General features: G+C 40.6%; 1 protein-coding gene across 1 annotated transcript; it reads left to right on the forward strand.

The window, feature by feature from the left end:
• Window positions 1-749: 749 nt before the first annotated feature.
• LOC309497278 (uncharacterized protein) lies at window positions 750-2541 on the forward strand (the record flags this gene model as incomplete). The annotated part of the gene is made up of 5 exons (XM_082167505.1): window positions 750-1041; window positions 1343-1444; window positions 2065-2148; window positions 2280-2345; window positions 2463-2541. Exons 1-5 carry the CDS (start codon window positions 803-805, stop codon window positions 2539-2541), a joined length of 570 nt encoding a protein of 189 aa, XP_082023631.1. The 5' UTR covers window positions 750-802.
• Between the last annotated feature and the right edge of the window lie 8314 nt (window positions 2542-10855).

The raw sequence follows: 10855 nt of genomic DNA on the forward strand, positions 1-10855 counted from the left end.
TTGTCTGATACAATCATTGATGCAAAATAATACAAGTACTTGCTACAGACCAACCCAGTAAGACCAGTGTTTTACACTTTACCTAAAATTCACAAAAGGTTGGATAATCCGCCTGGCCGTCCAATTGTATCTGGGAATCAATCTGTGACTGAGCCGTTGTCTAAATTTGTTGATCATTACATAAAGAAATTAGTGCATAATCTGCCATAATCTGCCTTTCTAAAGGATACCACCGATTTTCTGGTGAAATTGTCATGTATTGGAGAGGTTAATGCAACCGATATCTTGTGCTCTATGGATGTGACCAGTTTGTATACTAATATCCCGCATGATGCAGGTTTGGTGGCTTTAGGATATTACCTACAGACAAACCAAGTGCCACACACTGAATTCCTATTGTCATTGGCTAATGAAGCTCTAACAAAAAATGTTTTCATGTTTCAAAACAGTTTTTTCTTACAAACCCAAGGCACCGCCATGGGTTCTCCCATGGCACCTAATTATGCCAACCTGTTTATGGGTAAATTTGAACATGATTTCATTTATAACCACAATCCTTTTAAACAATATCTGAAAGTGTGGTACAGATACATAGATTACATATTTCTTGTGTGGTTGGGCTCAAAAGAAGAACTGATTGCTTGTAATAGTTATGCAAATACTAGATTGCCCTCTATCAAATTCACATTGACTCATGATGTTAAAGCGATAGTAGGTAATCCTGTTCAGAAACATTTTCACATGTCACCGTTCCCGGAAATATTCAGCTCACTACACCGAGTAAGCAGGAGTTTGCGGCACAATGGAAGAGAAAATGCAGCAAAAACTACCAATGCCAGCTTTGCAGGTAACTGCTCGCCCTGATAAAAAGCCTAAAAAAAGAAAATCGGAGGCAGAAAAGGCTGCAACGAAACAGGCACTGGATAAAGCCAGAGGACAAACTCGCGTCAACATTGGTGCAGCATTTGAACGGTGGAGACAACTGAGGGAGCTGAAGGGCCTGAAAAGCGATGCCGAGGTTGCGGTCTTTCTGCTGAACAGGTAATTATTTGTTTTGCTTCGGGGGGATTTGTTATTTCCATGATATATGTTACGTTAGGCAACGTAGCTACTTTTGTAGCTAGTATTAGCCCAATGCTAACATTAGCTTCTCTGTCGGTGTAAGCCAGTTGCGTTACAGGTCGTAGGTACATACTGCTTATCTGACTTTTAGGACATGACATTTTGAACATATTGCACAGCCATAGTCGCAAGTGTCTGCATTATAATTGTGATAAAATGACGTTAATATATTGCTTATAAACGGGACAACTGTGGTGATGTGGCATATGTGTTTTGATAGCTACGAGAAGGATCCATCAACTTCCACGCCGGCGAAACACAGATTGATGAGACCCCCTCCCCCACCGGTCTCAACTATTGTTGCTGAGTCTCTGTCCGACCGGTGAGTTTTACTTGATGCTGCTATGAACATGGCTTAGGCCACCGTTGTCTTTGGTGGGATATATCCATGTTTAAACATATATATTTTAGGGATGCACTGAATATATTTTGCAAAAAAATGTGTATGTTCTTGTATATCCAGGGGAAAAGTGAAGCCTATTGGCTGGTGTGGTGGGGGCAGGGAAAGTTGATTAGATCTTTTGAAAAGTCTGATGGCCTGAGGACAAAACCTGTCCTTCACCTTAGAAGGTTCAGCACTTCACACACTAGTTAACATCATGAAAGACTCCACCAACCCCCAACACTAAAAGAAAACACAGTTACAAGTTGTACCTCTACCTTTGTTGGGGTGATGGTGGAGTAATTGATCATATTACAGGCTCGTCTATGGACTCTCCTCTGGTAGATGCTATTTTGAGAGGATAGGGCAAACTGAGGATCTTCTAAACAGTTTTTATCACTCTTCATGCTTTTTCGTTCCGTCACAACATCTTCTCATCAACTTGCAAACCCAAGACTTCTATTTCTAAATATCAACAGTCCTGTGTTGCACTCTTGATGAATGGAAATCTTTTTTTATGTTGATGCTGATAATATTATATAATTTTGTAACATTCACAGAGATGATGACTTCTCAGTAGCTGGCGTTCAGGAGTTAAACATTAGCTGCCCAGAGGAAACAGCTCTCCAGCAATTGGATGCAAGGTATGTTATGGTAGTAAGATGATTTTTTCCAATTATTTCCAAAATACAATTTAGAGTAAAATCATGTTCTGTGCATTATTTCAGCGACATGTGGTAATGTAATACTTGTGTGTGTTTTTCTGTCTTTTTAGTATGTCGTCGCTGGACCTGAACATTGATGTTGATGCAGATGAATTTAATGACATTCGAAACTCCATGTAAGTTGCAGTGTGGAGTGCAGAGATGTTTTTACTTTTCTGTTTGTGGAAAATTGTATGTATTTATTGTGTGAATTATTATGTTTTTTTTTCTGATTTTCTTCTTTTTTTTTATAGCATTGACTGGGAAGATGAAGACGTCACCTGGAATCCTGATATGGACACACAGTGGCCCTCATTTATCATTCTTGCGTAGAAACTGGCGTATATGTTGGCGTAAGATTATGCTTGCACTCCTCTCACTGCCTGATTTATGAAGCTGTGCGTACCTTTGAAATCCAGGTGTACGCAATACCTGCCCTTGATAAATGCCGCGGCTGAAAACGATCGTCATTAGAATAACACACCCCTATATATTCAAGTCTCCACTTCCCCCACGCCCTCATTTTACGCCATGGACACACGGAAGACGGCAAAGAAGAGAAACTTGGATGAGCAAATGACCTATCACAATGCATTATTTTACAGCACGTGTTTTGAAACAATTAGCATTTAATTTCGTATCACCTCACATGTATTGGGGTGTACAATAGTGATGATGATGTGATGTGGAGTAGCCTACCATTCATTCACATGAATAATTGCATGACAATTTGTAATATTCTTCTTCTTATTATGATTTTTATTATTAATGACGCTTATTGTTATTTAGAAGAAGAATGTCGTTATTATTATTATTTGTATTATTATTATTATAATTATTTAAAAGAAGAAGAATGTCATTTTTATTATTTTGTCAGTCTGAATAATTTTTTGGCCTTTCATTACTGAACCCAGTCCGTGCGCACGTAGGTCCGACGCAGATGTATAAATCAGCCTTAACCCTGGCCTAACCATCGTTTCAAAGAATAGTACGACGTCGAGCGCGTCGAGTATAGAGTATCTCGTCCGTTTGGGGAGGTGCGCGCGCAGTCTGCGGAGACTCGGATGAAACCTGTATACTGTCCATGTGGATCTGGGTAGCGGTCTTTAATTTTCCAAACACAGCAACTAGGAATTACTACTCTGTGCCCAGCTCCCAGTGCCCCATATTGCCACACAACATATTGCCGGTATGCAGCGTAGCAGAATTGTTTATTGCTCTCCCCTGGGTCTGGAAGATCCTCCACAGCCCGGACATCATTCCAGATCCTTCTGGCAAGTCGCAACACCCCCTCCTGCAAAATGTACAATTCCATGTGGGGCAGCATGGAAATGCAGGAGCCGTGTTGTTGCCCACAGCACTTTCTTTCTACATCTGTGGGCATCTCTCTGCAGTTTCGGCACACACACCAAGTGGGTTGACTCGGAGCTGGAGGGCCTGGTGGAGGAGCATCTCCTGATGTTGACATATGGAGGAGATCAAAGATGAGGCTTGGGTCCCTTGTCAGGCAGATCTGCAGCAACTGATGGGATTCTTCCAAGCTCAGTGTATGAATTCTGGCCTGTAAAACAATAGTTCATCAAAAAGATTAGACTTTTTTTAGAACAGTTTTACTGTCCTCTAAGAGGAATTTTGTGTCCACAGTAAATGCCAGGTAATTATTTATTGGCAGACAGTGCCAAGGACTCAATTTAATATGTATTGTTTATATTGTATATATTGTTGATATTATATTGTTATTATAATTCTTTACTCTTTTTAAACAATCTACTGCGTTGCTGCAACACTGAGAATTTCACCATTGTGGGACAGTAAAGGTTTATCTTATTTGATCTTATCCTATAGTTATTGGTGATGTTGAGGTCCAAAAAATATGAACTAAGAACAAAAATGCTATTATAGATAGGCTACCTGCTCATCTGAAATTCTTTGAGCTTGCAGATTCTCCACTCGCAGAATATCATCATGTCTCAGTTGTTCTCCGGTTGCAGTCCGGCTTGCTCCCCGTCCTCTACCTCGACTTCCTCGGCTTCTACCCCGTGCACCTCCTCTTCCTCGAGCACGACCTCGGGCCTGTCCCCTTTGACCTGAAGACGTGCTCGGCTGCGGACTGTACGTAGGATCAGATCCAATGCTCTCGTCGTGAAGCTCTAACAACCAAAATAACGAAGATATATAAAAACAGAAAATTCACGTTTGCCAGTGATAGTAACAAAACAAAACGTTACATTGTTACATTTAATTTAGCAGACGCTTTTATCCAAAGAGACGTAGCTACATTTCAGAGTTCATACAACACCAAACGTGTAACGTTAGCCTGAAAGCTGCGAGTAACATTACTAACAATAGCCATGCTTTTTTTTTTTTTTTGCATTCATTGTAATACTAATATAGTTTACTTACAGGTGAATGAGACATGAAGTAGTTTGGTTGATGCCCATAATGTGCTGAAATACTCTGCTTTCCTGTGACCTGCAGCTGACTCCGACTGTGGATGCGCGTTCATGTTTGTGGGGGCGTAGCTTTGGACGGAGTACTGACGGGAGGGGGTGGAGCTTAGAAGAGGTGCCGCTTTCAATTCTTGCTAGCTCTCCAACATTACCTACTATAGCTTTAAGGTCCTGCCCTTTTTGGATGTTTTAGTGAGGAAGGTAGATAACATGCTACACACTGAAATTTATCGCAAAGAAACGGATCGTAACTCCTTTTTGCTCTACCAGAGTTTCCATCCACCCTCTCTCAAACGTAGTCTTCCTATAGCCAACTGTTGAGAGTGCGCCGTATCTGTAATAATGATGAGGTTTTTGAGCGACAAGTGGGGGAACTATGTCAAAGATTCCTTGACAGGAGTTATACAGATAACTTGGTGTGTGATTGTCTAGAGCCCGCGCGTAGTATCCAACGTGTTGATTTGATGACCAAACGTATCGATCAGAATAGCTCTAACAACGCAGTTACATTTGTATCCACTTATGGTCAGATTTCAAATAGCTTAAAGAACATTGTGCATCGTCACTGGCACATTTTAAGCAGTGACCCGGACATAGGCCACACTTTTCAGGATCCGCCGCACAGTTGCTATAAACGAGCACCCAGCCTGAGAGACCGATTAGTGCGATCGCACCTCCCGGCACCTACCCAGTCGCCTTTCCCCTTTAAAATTCCACACTGCAATTTCAAGTGTTTGAACTGTGTAGCATGTAATTTTATGCTCACAGAAAATGTATTTACACATCCAAAAACAGGCAGGATATACAAAGTAAAGGGCACAATCACATGTTTATCCACTTTTATTGTGTATTTACTGACGTGCCCTTGTGGGCTGCTTTATGTGGGCAAAACCAAGCGACAACTAAAAACCCGAATTTTTTAGCACAAATGCGCGATCAGGAAGAACGATGACAAATCATCAGTCGCAAGGCATTTTAACACTGCGGGACATGATGTAAATATGCTCAAAATCATGGGTTTAGAGGTTGTTAATCGGTCTCCAAGAGGGGGAGACCATGAGAACCGCCTCCTGCAATGAGAGGCTTGGTATATTTTTAACTTCAACACATGTATCCCGAATGGGATGAATGAAGATCTGTCACTAAGTTGTTTCTTATAAATGGAACACACAAGTGTGTATTGTATGTTCAATTTTTTGTAATTTTTTAAATATGTATAACAATCGTTGTCTTTCATTAATGGACTGTTTGAAACATTAGTGACATTATTGACTGGATATCACTTTAACATTATTGGCTTGTGTTAATATGGGTGTGGTAATGAGTGTGGGCATATAAGATTTGGCTACATTGCTACTTTGTTGCACACTGAAGAAGGCACGCGCCGAAACGCGTCTGTGCAAAAAAAAAATATATATATTTAAAGCCTGGAGTGTTGTGGTGTATTATGTCCTGTATGTTGGTATTACCTGGTTTACGTGAGTTATGGGGAATCAGTGGCTGTAACAATTGTTGTCTTATGTACAGAAATAAATCACCCCACCACTATTATTTGGTTTATATGGTTTATTAAGAACAGTTTTAAGAATGATACAAATATACTTACTACATTTGACGAGTCATTTGTCAAACCTGCTCAGTTAAAAATCCGGTCTATTTATACATGGTGTTCGCGCCATCTTGGTAGTGCGTCCGTGTGTGTGACGTCATCGGAGGTTCCATCCATCATAGCTGTACAAAAGAAATGTTTCATGAGTTATTTGTTTTATTATTTATGTGTGTATTTAAGCTGTGATGTGTATCTGAAGATATGAGTTGTTGTATTTATTATTGTTATTATTACTTATATATGTGATTTATGTGAAACACATTTACCTTTTCAAGTGGTACGTCCCGGGGGGAGGGAGGAGTCAGGCCTATAAAACGGCTCCAGAAATGTAGTATGAGGGTGGGAAGTGCTGTTTGTGTCGTGCGGCTGCACGTACAGCACTCTTGAACCTGACCAACGGCTTCCTCTGTCACTTTGGGCCTCCATCCGCTACTGCTATCTTAACAATGCACATCAAAATAATCATGTGATTTTGCGTGATGGGACGGCATGACTGGACGAACCAGATGACTGATCTCATTGCACAGCGTCTGAAACGCTTGAGCAAAGTCTGTCGTTAAAATGGTTCAGTATAATTACCTCCCAGAACCGTCTGTGTTCCCAAACAGCAGCATCAGCCTCAGAAATTAAGATAACTTTATTGTGTTTTGTCTGTGCACTCTGAGACACAAGTTATTATATACAGTGGCTTCTCCTACTTTTCTTAGTGATATTTAATGCCAGTTTATCAGGAAGTGGCGATTTTGTTATCTCGACTCACTAGATGGAAACGGATGCAAATGTTTTATGCGATATTCCAATTTTGCTCATATTCCATAGACTGTAAAAAAAAATATGGTCTTAGTGTCTGTGACGTCACCCGTAGTGTTTCTGAAGAGCATTTTTGAAGCCCAAAGTAGGGCTGCAGCTATCGATTCTTTTTGTAATCGATTAATCTAGCACTTAATCGTTCGATTAATCGGATAAAAATTTTTTTTGTGTTTTTAAACAACCAAAACAAATAATGCATAACGAAAATGAGGTATTTATTCCAACTCCAACATTTGGCTCCAAAACTAAGCCTATTTATTGCAATCTTGACCCATTTAGTGTTTATAAGTGCCAGTGCCAACAATTATATAACAATATACAGTTAAGTCAACTTACTGTAAAACATGTATAACATGTTAAACCATGAATACAAACTTAAATAGTAAAGGCCATTTGGCCTTAGTTTTGTCTTCTTAATACAACATTAAAAAAAGGATTGCACCTTCTGCAAATTACCCACCGGAGAACCAAAATAAATGAAATGAATATAAAATATCAAGCCCAACAGGTACACAATGTATACAATTTATAAAAAAAAAAAAAGTGTAGCTTTGAAAAGGGGAATGTTTTATTGCAAATATGCATTTTGTTAAATAGAAAAAGAACAGCATTTTGTTTTTCACTTAGGCTAGTTGAAGTATATTATCACGTTTTGTAGTATTATATTTTTTTGTTAATTGAAAATGTTCTATGCTCAATTACTTTGGTAGCTGATTGTGTTTTCCCCAAAAGTAGCCTACGAGTGGATTTGGAGAAGCAGGCTGGTGGGGAGTTTCATTTTTTGTTGTTGTCTGTAACTATTTGGCAGACGTGACATAGCCTACAAACAAGGTCTCGCAAAGACTGCAATACAATATTTGTTCCTCCATCACGTCCCGGTGTATACAGTGAATGCATGCTGAAATTATTGTTGTGTGGCTACATAAAAGTTTAAGCATGCATTGCCGCAATTGGTCTGACTGGCGCGTGAGAGAGACGAGGGTGCGTGTGCGTGTGTGTGTGTGAAGGGATTCTTTTTTTAGGCTACTCTCTTGCAATTGAACGTGAATACATTTACTACTTAAAAACATCAAAGCTAAACATCATATCTAGTCAAACCGCATCAGGACATCATCACTACAAATAGCCTACAGTATGGGATTAAAATCAGCGAACATCAATGTATAGGCTTAGGCACGGGCGGAAATATTGGCGCTGGGAAAAAAAACGCGGGACAGAATCGTTACCTTGTTTCAGCGACGCTGAAAGGAAGCGATCCCAAACTTTAGACATTCTCTGCCGTTTATGGACATCTTTACTCTCCGCCATCGCGCCAACTAAATTCAAAATGTATCACGCGCTATGGTGTGCTTCCTGAACATTGAACAACGGTCCGTGTGAAATCAGATCCCTGTGCGTATAGTGCGCGTATAGGAATTTAACGAGGCTTCGAGGCAGAGTTTTTGCCTCGAGGAATTATTGTAATCGAGTAACTCGAGGAATCGTTGCAGCCCTAGCCCAAAGTAGGCGGAGCCGGCCGTCGCCATCTTGGCAGCGCGTCACTCCCGGATAACAGAAAATGTGCAGCGAGGCGGATTAGCTGAGGTGACGTGACGCTAACACACAGCAGACAAACGGCTAGTAGTGACAGCAGCGGCAATCCACCTGTCACTCAAGTGGACATGCCCATAATTATGCAGAATTTTAAGACTTAATATAATTTAAATGGATAAGTTATAAAAAAATTCACAGTTGTCATGAAGGGCAAAATTATCTATATAGACCAAAAGCACTTTTTTGCACCAGGCTGTAAACATGTTTTTTTTTCTGCTGTTAAATTGGGCATTTTAACATGGGAGTCTAATTCGCTCAGCGAGTTACTCTGGCGTCGAGTAATGATGCTCATTAACTATGCCCTTGTATCCGAGCTGCACCAATCACATCGGGTTATCTGATATAGGCGGGCCAGAGGTGAGCTAAACAGATGATGACAGCGCTGCGACGTCGAAGTCATTAGTAAACATTGCAAGTAGGCTATGGATGAACACCAGTTGTTTGAAATGGCTTTGGCCGCTACAATGAATGAGTTAGACTTGGCTTTTTATCTAAAAGAGGAACAGAAGACGCCGCTCGAATCGTTCCTTTGCAAGAAGGGCGTTTTTGCTGTTTTGTCGACCGGATACAGTAAGAGTCTAATCTACCAGTTAGCTCCGCTAGTAGCTAAGCGAATGGGGCTTGTTGTGATTGGTCATAGTGTTATCCAATTGCGTGCAGTGAGATTTTCAAATGCATGTGTAGCAGGGTGAAGTGTATCTGTGTTGATTATTGGCCAGTGTCATGTGAAACCATTGAACCTATCAATAGTCTGGTGTCATGGTATAAAATGGGGAGGTTGTTTGTCACTTGGGATGCGTCGTCGACACCCGTACCGCCCCTTTACGGAGGCCGCCATTTATGAATGGAGAGTATGAAGTGCTGTCTCGGCTCTGTGCGGCCGTGCACAGTCTGCCCCGGGCTTTGAGGTTGGTAACCTACGTCTGTTTTGAGGATTTTCATCAATGGAATGTGTATTTACTATTTTGAGTCTGTGTAGTTCATTGACGAGCAACCGGCGGTATGTTGAGGCCAGCGAACACGCATAGTGCTGCGCTGAGAACGTTTCCGGTATGTATGAGAGCCATTCGCGTGGTTTGTCCCTTTTATTGTTTTATTAGTAATTTTTTCTGTTTCATGTTCGACAGATTTGAGTGACGAGAGCAAGGGTTTCACCTCTATATTGCGGGAAGAGATGCGCGTCTGTTGACGTAACGCACTGCTGTCTTGCCTGGGCTTAGTTTTGTCGTCTTTTCGTTGGAGCGAACTTGAACTTGCATAACAGCGAGCTGGGACGATTCCTCGCCGCAGTGTGCGAATTAACGTGGAAGCGCGGCTGTTTCCTCGCTGACTTGTTCTGCTCTTTGAGTGTGTGTGCGGCCGACCGTGGCATGTTTGTTTTATTTTGATGTGTCTTTTGGTTTGTTTCGAATTTTAATTTAGATTTCTTTATTTTTGTCTTGTGCTCATTTTTGCGTATTTTGTATGTAATTTATTTTTCTTTGTTTAAGTTTAATTAGTTTATATGTTTTGTTTGTGTATTTTTATTTTTAATGTTTGTGAACTGACGGTGTCCTTTCTTTTTTTCTCGTAAACAACGTGACGAAGAAAGTGTATTGAGGAGGGGTTTATAGCTGCTGTTTAACGGGGTTTACATTGAGTGCTGTGTTTGAGTGACCTGACTTCACCAGAGCGGGTGTGTGTGGATATTAAGTGTGTTGTGTGAATTGAGGGTCACAGCAGGCCATCTCCCTCCTAATTAAGCTTTCTTGTGTATTTGTATTTTTGTATTTATTTCTTTATTTTGAAGTTTTGTAAAGTGGTGTTTGTTTTCCTTTTCTTTTTGACATGTGAATATTGAGCCCTTGATAGATTAATGTATTGATGGTTTTAAATTTTGTATTTGAATAAAACTGCCTCATCATTGATATTCCCTGGCCTATCTCTCTGCTTACCCATTTCTTTTGGTAACGAACCTGTGCGCTCCCTGATTTGGGGCTGATAGTTCCCGGTATATACCGGGTGGCGTAGTCGAACGTTATATAATAGTTTCATACAGTTCCCTCAGTACCTGACGCCACTGGCTACATTTGGCGTAGTCGGCAGGATTTCCATATTTTGGGTGAGCTTATTTTGAGAAGTGGGTCTGGGAGTAGGCTACTTGAGGCAATATTTTATATATTTTTTTACTGTTGGTACATTGTAT

Source organism: Leuciscus leuciscus (genome assembly GCF_965113295.1).
Source record: "Leuciscus leuciscus genome assembly, chromosome: 4".
NCBI lineage: Eukaryota > Metazoa > Chordata > Actinopteri > Cypriniformes > Leuciscidae > Leuciscus > Leuciscus leuciscus.